The sequence below is a fragment of the Grammomys surdaster genome, unplaced genomic scaffold (assembly GCF_004785775.1).
Source record: "Grammomys surdaster isolate TR1022 unplaced genomic scaffold, NIH_TR_1.0 125357, whole genome shotgun sequence".
NCBI lineage: Eukaryota > Metazoa > Chordata > Mammalia > Rodentia > Muridae > Grammomys > Grammomys surdaster.
In genome coordinates, this window is record NW_021620229.1 from 814,812 (window position 1) to 826,400 (window position 11,589).

The following is an 11,589-nucleotide window of genomic DNA, read 5'->3' on the forward strand; positions in this document are numbered from 1 at the left end:
AGTCTTCCAATTTCTTTTAAACATCATAGTTTAGAAGAGCTATTTTAATAGTATTTTTTAAAAGATTATTAAGTATTCTTAAATAAATGACTTAAAAGACATATTACAAAGCTACCATTGGATGTTCTACTGAAAATTCTATAACTTCACTTTGAGGAGCAATGGATAAGCCTAGAGTAAAAAGGCATCACATAAAACTTACCAATAACAGCTGGGCAGTGGTGGCGCACGCCTTTAATCCCAGCACTTGGGAGGCAGAGGCAGGCGGATTTATGAGTTCGAGGCCACCCTGGTCTACAGAGTGAGTTCCAGGACAGCCAGGGCTACACAGAGAAACCCTGTCTCGAAAACCCAAAAAAAAAAAAAAAAAAGAAAGAAAGAAACTTACCAATAACTCAGTCAAGATGATATAAAAGGATGACTTTTTAATTACAACACATAAAACACAAGTAATTCATATATTACCACTCTCCTTCTATGAGGTAGCTAAGAACCACTTATCTGTATTATATGTATAATGCCACAGATGGAAAAATTTCAGTAGTCACAAGTGACAGATATTAGTCTTGTTATTCTCACTATGCAGGTTTAACCAAGAATAGCAAATAACCAGTTAAACTTAATACTAACAAGGCATATCATAGTTTTTAATCTAATAACTCACAAATTAGAAAACACTTTCTGTCTAGGTATTTTCTTCCTTTATAAGGTAAGCTCAGCCAGAAGCACTTATGAGAGTTCATGGTTAAGAGCGGAACTAGCAGGGACTGTTCTTCAGCCTCTGAACAAAGTTCTCTACAGATCTAATTACATAATAAGGACAACCGTATCTATTTCAAATGGCTGTAATGAAAACTAATTTAGGGTAAAAAGCATAACTATAAACTAAGGTAGGATATTGCTATATATACATATAGAGTTCATATTTAACATGGAATAAAAAGTACTAACATAGCAATTTAGAATTTTATGAATGCTATGGTTTTCTTAATGGTGTGTAAATATCAAACTTCATACTTAAGTAAATTCCTACTTCAGGAACACACACACACAAGGGGGTGGGGGGATAGGGAGAGAGAAATATGGCTGTCAACTGGCATACCTGAGCAGTTTCTAACTTCAGTTTGTCGATATTAAGTGTGTTCCTCTGCAACCCACTGGCAGCCAACGATAGAAGCTGCTTCAGGGCCTTGATGTCTTCCTGGACTTTAAGCATCGCTTTGGAAGACATTCGACTAATTTCTTCTTGGACCTGTTTTTGTTCCTTGACAAATTTCCTAAAACATTAAAAGAACACAAGTGATAGGAATGGAGGGTAGAGGGAAAGGGAGGGATGGAAATGACGTGTATGGAGATGGGCTGAAGAGATGGCTCGACAGCTAGAGCAATAAACTACTCGAGCACAAGTCCCAGGTTCAGTTCCCAGCACCCACACGCCTGCTCACAATCCCCTCACAACCACCTATAACTCCAGTTCAAGGCCCTCTTCTGACCTGCACAGGCATCAGACACAATGCACAGACATACAAGCAGGCAAAACACTCATACACATAAAGTAACTCTTCAGGAAAACAAAAACAAAAAAAAAAAACAAAAAGAGACTGAGATTTAAAAAAAATAAATTTTTTTTTCCTAGAGAAAACAAAGTATATTTAAAATAAGCTGGTCATAGTCTAAAATTTGAAAACTTTAATTCACACTTTTTTTTTCCCTTTTTCCAGACAGGATTTCTCTGTGTAACAGCCCTGGTTTTCCTAGAACTATATTTGTACACCAGGCTGGCCTTGAACTCACAGAGATTCATAAGCCTCTGCCTTCCAAGTACTGGGATTAAAGACATATGCCACCACCACTTGACACACTTTTTAATATAATGGTACTTACAGAATTTTAATTCTTACTTTTCTGATTAAAAATTTTCAACATTATTTGTGTGTGCATGCTATTTTTTTGTTAACTTGTCACAAACTAGAGACACTTGGAAAGAGAATCTTAATTAAGGAACTGCCTCCATCAGACTGGCCTGTGGACAAGTCTGTTGGGCATTTTCTTGATTAATGATTGATGTGGGAAGGTCTGGCCCATAAAATATTTTGCAAAAAGATGTTTCTCCTAAAATGTACTGAAATTTTTTTCAAATTGTATTTATCTAATTATAGATGGTACTTACTGGAGATTTTCAACATCCTGGCAGATGACAGGAGGCAGGTTTTCATCTTTCAGTGCTTTACTATCCCTAAGAAAAAAGCCACCCCTGCATTAGTGCCATCTACAAAAGCATAGATACAGCTAGAGTCTAAGAATTGACAAATGGGTTTTATTTTCCTGTTAAGAAATGAAAATACAGCTATGTTCTCTACTAATGTTTTTATTCTAGTCTTTATAAAGAAAACAACTTTCTTGACTGGAAATTAACTTTAACAATTTATTTGACACCAATATTTCTTACCAAAGATTGGTGTTCATAGTAAATATCCTGAAAAGTATTTAAATATCTAAAAAAAAAAATCAGAAAATACTAGACTGAATGAGACATTGAACTAAGTTTCTTCTGATTCAAAGATTCTGTGATTGACATTCAATTTAAAAAATTAAGATATTAAAAAATCCTGCAGCTTTTTTCATGAGATTATATTTTTAAGCATAATTTAGTATTTCATAACTTTCACTCAAATGGGAAAATACAGCCTACTGACATAATTACAAACAACACAGACAATAATTAAAATTTATCCTGCTGTAACAGAGTCACTTTACAGTGCTGGCTAGAACCCCCAATCTCTCAGACCCTTCATTTAAAACTTTTAAAGCTTTCAATTTTGGTTTATATATGTTCAGCTAACTGTTAATTGAAACACTTCCAGTCTCATAGATATTCAACTTTAATAGGTTAAAGCAATACATGTTTGTGAGGAAGTGAACCTGACTATGTCCTTACAAATGATTCATTTAACAAGTGATTCATAAACTAAGCAGTTAACTGGCAAGTAAAAGAACGGCCACATTCCAAGCATTCAAACAATATATATGGAAGGTATTACCTTGGCTGAAGACTGGAGGAAGTGAAATGTACTGGAGTAGGAATTTGTATATAAAACTGACACTGTAAGGGCTGCAGGAATAACTCAGTAGTAAAGCGCTCATGTAGCAGGTACAAGGTCCTGGGTCAATACTCAGCACTGACAAGGCTAAAACTAATGTATCTGTATTACTGGGAAATGTCAACCACGTTTTCATAAAAATGGCTTTAAATTTTCTCAATGACTAATAATCAAAGATTTGACATTTCAGAAGGTTTCCAGAGTAATTTATCATTTTTGGCAAACACAAATTTTTGCCTTCTAAATGTATGCCTGTTTATAATCTATTTGCATCTATACAATCTGCCAACAATTTAGTAAATAAAATATAATTAGAATTTTTTAAAGTTAAATTATAAACTTACTCTGGTCTTGTTCCCGTTTTATCACCTAAAAAATTCAAGAAGCTTCATGTAAAAATGGATTGTTTAACAACATTAACACATTCCAAGTTCTAATTTTTTTGTTTTGTTTTTGTTTTTCGAGACAGCGTTTCTCTGTGTAGTCCAGGTTGTCCTGGAACTCACTCAGTAGACCAGGTTGGCCTCAAACTCAGAAATCCGCCTGCCTCTGCCTCCCAAGTGCTGGGGTTAAAGGCGTGAGCCACCACTGCCTGGCCCAAGTTCTAAATTAACAAAATTAAATAAAATACAAGAACAAGTATGTGATTTCCTGAAGGAAGAAACACAACATTGTAATGGAGATCTGACACCAAGCAGACATTACAGAGCTCAGCATGTACTCCCTCAAGATGAAACAATTTTTTCTTTTTCTTTTGTTTTTGTTTTTTCAAGAAAGGGTTTCTCTGTATAGCCCTGGCTGTCCTGGAACTCAACTCTGTAGACCAGGCAAGCCTTGAACTAAGAAATCTGCCTGCCTCTGCCTAAAGTTTTTTTTGTATGGACTGTTTGTCCCTGTCTACCAGTTTTTAACTCTAGAAACTTAAACACCACCATCACCACTATCAATGTCCCAACTTCTCCAACCTAACTATCCAGAAAGCATTCGCAATCCTTTAAGACAACTGTTTCAATGAACTGTCCCATCTGCCACAAGCACAGACTACATCACACCCTCAACAATGAACATTGCTTAAAATGCCAATCCACTACCATTCAACATCTATTTCTTACAGTAGTAGTGAGGTAAAACATTTTCTTCAAATGTTCATTGGGTAAATATGTTTTCTCCATTTGTCAACTCCTCAATTTTGTGATTCGTGTATTTTCCGAGGTATTGCTCTTATTAAGTTATTCAACACTAATTGAATTTCTGTCTCATACATAGCACAGTCCATTCATTAATTTCTAAAACTGAATCCATAAGACACATACTGATTTCAGAGATGTTAAAATGTGAGAAAGCATGGAAAAATCAAATACTCTACATTTTAACATCATGTCACTTACTTTCAATATAAGTGGGTTTTTAGTTCTTTCGTGACTATTCATATTTATTTTTCCACAAAATATGGAATAATTAATTCATCATTATCTTTCACTGCTCAACATTTCCAAATGCAGAACCTTCCTTCTATAAACGAAGTCTAAGATTTGATGAGACAGGTTAACAAAAACTAGGGATTTAATTTTATTTACCTAAATAGCTCATTTACTTAAAACTAAAGTACTGTGGTGGTTGGAATAAGATGTCCCCCATAAAATCTAAATACTCAAGACCCCAGTTTGTGGCAATTTGGGTAGGACTAGGATGTATAGCTCTGCTGGAGAATTCTGTCACCCAGGGCTGGCTCAGTTTTCAAAAACCACATGCCATTCCCAGTTTGCAGTCTGCTCTCTCTACTTTCTGTTTGCTATACTTGTTGTGGGCTGTTAAGTGAAGATCCAGTTGCCTGTCACCTACCATCTCTGCTCTGTTATAACTGACTATTAGCCCTCTGGAATGTAAGCCAAATAACTCTTCTGGAGTTGCCTTGGTCATGGTGTTTTAGCACAGCAATAGAATAATAACTTAAGAATTTCCAATGTTAACTGAGAAAGAGTAGATTACAAAATATACAGATCATTGTCCTGATTTACAAATAAGCATTAACATATATGTTAACATACCTATATAAGATATAAACTATTTACAAAAGTCAATAGTTTATGCTCAACATATAGAATTTGTGAAATACTGATGACAACGTGAACAAACATGAAGATGCCATACTAATGAGTCTTAGTGGTCAATTATACTAGTGATCTTTCCAGGAGTTCTGAGAAACCTGCAAGCATCCTAACAATGCTGTTAGAACACTGGAGTAACATTACTTACTCTTTTTATCTGATGAGGTACTAAAATCTATACCACCAAGGCCTTCATTGTTGGCAGCTGAAGTAGGTGCTGTAGACCCCAAAGACAAGCTTAAAGCATTTTGTCCAAGACCTATAAATGAATGAAACATCACTATCAACACCATTTATCAACTTTCCTGACTTTAAGACCATAAATTTTCTTCCTATTTGTTTTAAGAGTAGGAAACAAATCTGGGGCATGATTTGGGCAAATATTGATAAGCTTGTTGGATTCAATAATATATTTAGTTTGGAAGTTGGGATCTTCCATTATCAAAGGGCCTGACCATATCTAACTTGATATAGGTAAACATTCTATTTTTAAAGTCAATGGCATTTTTAAGTTAGCATAGGCATAAAATAAGCATTGAGTACTATGTCAAGAGTCCAAGAAATGGTTCTGATATGGCTGAGAAGCCTCTCCTTTCTGACCCGTGGAGATATGAACAAGCCAGGAAGCTCTTGGCAGCACACGCAGTGCTGCCCCGGCTGCTATGCTGTAACCTCTGCTATACTCCCTTTCATGGAGCTCAAGTTACTTCTATCAAGTATTTGGTTACAGCAATGGGAAAAAAATTTCAGAGTGATAGGAGGTTATAAAATGAACTCTTGCCGGGCAGTGGTGGCGCACGCCTTTAATCCCAGCACTTGGGAGGCAGAGGCAGACGGATTTCTGAGTATGAGGCCAGCCTGGTCTACTGAGTGAGTGCCAGGACAGCCAGGACTACACAGAGAAACCCTGTCTCGAAAACAACAACAACGACGACAACAAAAAAACAACAACAAAAAAAAAACCAAAATGAACTCTTGCCTCTCCTTTTTATTGTATTTTCATTTTGACTTCATACGAATCTGTGTGAAAAATGTTTATATGCTTATTCTACAGGCAGGCATGATACAGTCATTATATGTCTGGTTAGTGGAAGGTGTTTTGAGTAAATACAAAACTGGAGAATGGCAAAAACTAGCAATCAAAAGATAAGGCAAACTTGAACACTACAGATTTCTACAGGTTATCCTGACCCACTGCTTTCCTTCCCTTGAGTTGCCCGGATCTTTACAGAATTACTAGGTTCTTTGGCAGAAACCATCAGGCCATGTTTTTTTCACCTTATACAACCAAAGAAGAAGCTATTATAAATGGGCCTAAGAATTCCATGGTTTCTACATTTAAATATATATCAACTTCTAATTGGTAAACCATGGAAACTCCTGAGGTTATATACTCCCACATGAAATAATCACAATGTCTTCAAATAACAGGAAAGCTTTATTCACTCTCAAAAATACTCTTGGCTGACTTCTAGAATGAAAACCATACCTAGAACACAGGTTTTTCTGGCTCTAATACATGAAGTTAGGATATAAACCTTTCTTATAATTTACACTAAACAAGAATCACCACTAAACCACACCCCCTGACTAAGATAACTGAACTAACATTTATTTAAAAGACAAATTTCTGTGGCAATTTTCTGAATCTTTCTTTAAAAAGGCTCACTGAAGTAAAGGAACAACCTGTTCTAAAATATGGCTAAGATGTTCACTTACATAGAAAATTATTTTGGTTTTCATACTGAAAGAAAACAGATTATAAGAAAAAGTATTCTTTTTAGCAGCTAAGTTAAAGTAAATTTAAACACAAGTATTTACTTTTGGAAATGAAATACTATCAATTACCGGATGTTGCTGTGTTTCCACTCTGGAAAAGTGAACCTCCCAAACCAGCTAAGGCTCCCCCTAAAGAAAGCCCCGTTGATGCTGTTGTAGTTGTGGCTGGTGTTGCTCCCAAGTTATTCAAAGTAAATCCTGTGGATGCTGAAAGTAAAAGACAGAGAAAGAGATGAACAGCCTTCATATAGAAACAGCACTTTAAAACACCACAGGGAGGAGCTGGAAAGACAACTCAGAGGTTAGTTAAGAGCACTGACTGCTATTCCAGAGGTCCTGAGTTCAATTCCCAGCAACCTCATGGTGGTTCACACATCTGTAATGGGATCTGATGCCCTCTTCTGGTGTGTCTGAAGAGAGGGACAGTGTACTCACATATATAAAGTAAATAAATAAATCCTTAAAACAACAACAACAGCAACAACAAAAAAACAATAGGAGTACATTCTCAAAACCAGAATTTAGACACATGTGAAACCATTTGCTCAAGAAAACTTTGGAAATACTTAAAGAGTAATAGTAGTTTTAAGGCAGAAACTAGTGACACTCCCTTCCCCCGTTTCCCCCTCATCCAACAAAATAGCTTTGGGAACTATTACAATGGTACCCAGTATCTAATTCTAAACAACAATATGGTTTTTAATCCAAGCCAACAATTCTGCCTTTAAAAGTAAATGGATCATGAACTAGGTAAGTTGACAAATGTCTTTACACTTTTTGCCATCTACAGTCTCTTAAAAACAAACAAGCTAAAAACATCTCTACACTTCACTCCTCTGACTCTTTACTCTAAGTAGTAGAGACCATATTTCAAGATTCCCAACAGCTTTAATAGGCAATGCTAACTTATTTTTTTCTAGATAGTCTTGTTACATAACCAAGCCTTGCCTTGAACTCAAGATCTTCCTGTGGCTCCCTCCCAAATCATAGGTGTGGATCACTAAGCCTGACTCTGAAAAGTCAGTAACTGTATAGGACAAAATCAGTAACTAATTCAAATAAATTTCCCAAAGTATAGTTGTGCTTTTAAGATTGTTATGCTTGTACAGCAAAACAATTTACCCACTGAAGCATCTCCCCAGCCCAGAGTTGCTTAATTTAAATAAATGGCTACTGATATTCTCTAACTGGAAAAAAATTTAATATAACCAACAAATTTAATTTTCTTCCCATTCTGTCTCACCTGCTGGAGTTGATGTCAGAGCAGACGAGAGAGTAAGACCACTAGCTGAGGTAGAAGTGACAGGCAGGGCAAATGGTGTGGCAGATGCTGCAGGTTTACTGAATCCTAAACTGAAGCCTGTTGTAGACGCAGATGTAGTAGCTGCTGTTCCTGTTTCAAAAAAAAAAAAAAAATCTCATTTTTATCTTAATAATACAGATATTATGCTGGTCTTAATTAGTTTTTTATACCTGTGATCCCTTTCTCTACCATAAGAAGTAGGATAGAGATACACAAGTTGGGACTAAATCATGGTGAATATAAAACCTTTAGATTAAGAAAAAGAAATGCAAGATGGGTGTGTTAGCTCACACCTTTGATTCAACACTCAGGAGACAGAGCTAGGCAATCTCTGTGAATTCTAAGCTAACCTGATATACTGATATGTATAAAAAGAGCAACCCTACTGTGTTAGCTTCCCTACTACTGAAAGAGCATGCACCACCACACTTATCCGTGAGCCTAAATCTATGCCTATCTGAATCCCCACTGGTTATTGTACCTTTGAGTCATGCATCTGACCACAACACAAAAGCCTGCTAGCATCGGCACCTCAGTCAATTCAATTACTCAAGAAAGAAAGAAACCCTGATACTTTTTCCTTCCTTTGCATTGCTTTAGTTCAAAATCTTATTATTAATTTTATTTCAAAAATATTGCTAGATTACTGTCAAAAACATTGACGTCACATAGGTAGTTTTGGATGTGGAATTTATGTTAATTACATTTTTAGGTATGTAGCTTTTTAATGGAAAAAGGACTATGTGACAGCCTTAGAATCAAGTCCCGGTTTTGTTGTCTTCTGAAAAGTTGTAAGATGTTAACAGTCATGTCATACCTGAAAGCTTTTAGTTATTTATAACATCATAGAATTATGGAGCTGGGAGCACAGTTCTCAGTGGAAGAGCACTTGCCTTTGTGTTTGTGAGGTTTAGTCCTTGCTGCTGGTTAATTTTTTTTTTTAAGGCAACTAGTGAAAGTTTTGGATCCGCATCCAAAACTACCTGTTTAAAATACATCTATAACATACACAGGCACGACATTGAAGCATTCAATTTTTATATACCCAAATAATGAACAGTTTTTGAAAAACAATTATGTGGAATCCATACAAAGTTAGTTCTTTATAATCATTCTTCTTCCCCTACTCTGAAATAGTACAAGAGAAGATCCACCATTCATTAGAAAAGCAAAGTTTGTTCCCTTCGCAAAAATTCTTGCCCAGAACTAATTTTATGATTGTAGCTGTTATTCCCAGAGACAAACTGACAGACAAACTGAATGGTCAGATCCCACTTTCAGAGAATAACACACTTGAAGTAAGACTCATATATGTACTACAGCAACAAGCACAGCATTTTCCCTGGAGAGTAAGAGGTAAATAAGGAAAGATATTTGAAGCATATAGTACTAAAGCTATAAAGTACTATCACTCAAAAGCTATCACTCAAATGTGTACCGGAAACTTCCAAGAACTATACTTTTTTTCTATTTTAATATCAAAACTTAAATTGGTAAACTGCCTTAAGCATCTTTACTAAAGAAAAAAAAACTGTATTATATAATTTTCAAAAATCATCTTGATTTTTGTTGATTTTACAACTTTCAAGTGCTTGTCTGGAGCTGCTCCTTCACCCATACAAACACCCAATTCCAGTGATGGCTTCTTAAATAAAGACAGAGGATGGAAACCAAGAAAGAAATGTCTCATTCATCCTGAGAACGAGACCATCCTCCTTACCTGCACTTGTTCCTCCTAGAGTGAATCCAGTGGCAGGCTTAGATCCAAAGAGTCCTGTTCCAAAACCACTGGCAGAAGCAGATGTAGATGCTGGGGTAGCAGAGCTTCCAAGAGTTCCAAAGTTGAGCCCCACAGAAGGTGTGCTTGTTTATAGAAACAAAACAAAGTCTGCTATGGCTAATATTTACTTTGGAAAAATAAAAAATTAAGTGTTTAAAATTGTTTTCTCTTGTAAAATCTATGATCCAAAAGACATGAAAAGAAATACACCTAACAAATTCAAACACCTTCTTTTTCTCCTTAAAAACAAGTCAAATGTAAATAAAGTTCATCTTAAATAATACAATACTGAACCTGTTAGCTATTTGGGAGGCAAAAGAATCATGCCTTCTCGGCCTGTGTGGGCTACACAGTGCATTCAAGGACAGTGTGGGAACCTTAATGAGACCACACCTCAAAATTTAAAAAGCAAAAGTGTGGCTAAGACATACTCAGCAGTAGCACTTGCTTAGCATGTGCACCATTCAAACCTCACTACTACAAAAGCAAGGAACACAACAAGGCTGGGAAAGCACACTCTATAGCAACTAGGATGTCAGATCACAAGATAAGCATCAACAAGGAGCACATGCCCTCAAGTCTTCACTAGACCCCTAGCATATCTTAAATGGCCAAAGAGGACTGTTTTTCCTTTGAACTAATTGAGAACAGTCCACTTCTAAATATAATAGTTCAACAACTCACATAAAAAGACATAAATTACTCTAGGTAGGTTACTGCTGCCCCTTTACTGCTACAGGTACATATCATGTCCTCTGTCAAGACTGTGTTTACAGAAGAAGCTCTTTACAAAGCCTCTGGAAACCTAAATAAAGGACAGCTGGTAAAAACAGGGGACTGTGAAGTTCAAAACTTGTTTATCTCAACCCTCAGACATCCAAATTTGCTTCCTACAGGGACAAAGATTATAAAAATAACCAAGAAGTTTCAATAATTTGATACCTCAAAAATCATATAGAAAATTAAGAGACTATAACACATAAAACAATGGGAAAATGTACTACCCATGTTATGTATTTATTACTTCCAATTCTGCCTCTCCTGAAAGTCAAAATCACACCAAGCATAGGAACATGCCTGTAATCCCAGTTATTCATGAAATTACAAATTTCAAGCTTACCTGAACAACTTAATGAAACAGTCTCAAATTTAAAAAAAAAAAAGGGGCATCTAGAGTTGGTGGCATAGGTCTGTAAATATCAGCTCCTTAGGCAAGTAGCAGGATTGTCAAATCAAAGCCTACCCAAACTTCAAATGAGTTCTAGGTCAGCTTAGACTTCTGAATCTGTCATGAAATAAAATGTAGAAAGAGCAGTGGGGTACAGTTCCATAGTACAGCACTTCCACTGTGTAAGACCTGCATTCAGTGCAGCATAATACTTGTTTTAAAACATTTAACAAGAGGCTGGGGCATGGCTCAGGGATGGAGGCTTGTCTACTAAGCACAAAGCGTCAGGTGTAATCCCAAAACACACAGACACAGACACAGACACAGACACAGACACAGACACAGACACA

At 36.2% G+C, this 11,589-nt stretch overlaps 1 protein-coding gene across 2 annotated transcripts in view; it reads right to left on the bottom strand.

Annotated features, from left to right (window-relative positions):
- The window catches only part of Nup58 (nucleoporin 58), a 45,708-nt gene that overhangs the window by 31,857 nt on the left and 2,262 nt on the right, over nucleotides 1–11,589 (bottom strand). For both annotated transcript variants that reach the window (XM_028785867.1, XM_028785866.1), the window contains exons 2-8: nucleotides 10,012–10,154; nucleotides 8,232–8,381; nucleotides 7,058–7,195; nucleotides 5,358–5,468; nucleotides 3,446–3,470; nucleotides 2,171–2,236; nucleotides 1,103–1,277 (exon numbers count right to left, since the gene is read on the bottom strand). In XM_028785867.1, the coding sequence (XP_028641700.1) occupies nucleotides 1,103–1,277; nucleotides 2,171–2,236; nucleotides 3,446–3,470; nucleotides 5,358–5,468; nucleotides 7,058–7,195; nucleotides 8,232–8,381; nucleotides 10,012–10,154 (808 nt within the window). The remainder of the gene's footprint in view (nucleotides 1–1,102; nucleotides 1,278–2,170; nucleotides 2,237–3,445; nucleotides 3,471–5,357; nucleotides 5,469–7,057; nucleotides 7,196–8,231; nucleotides 8,382–10,011; nucleotides 10,155–11,589) is intronic.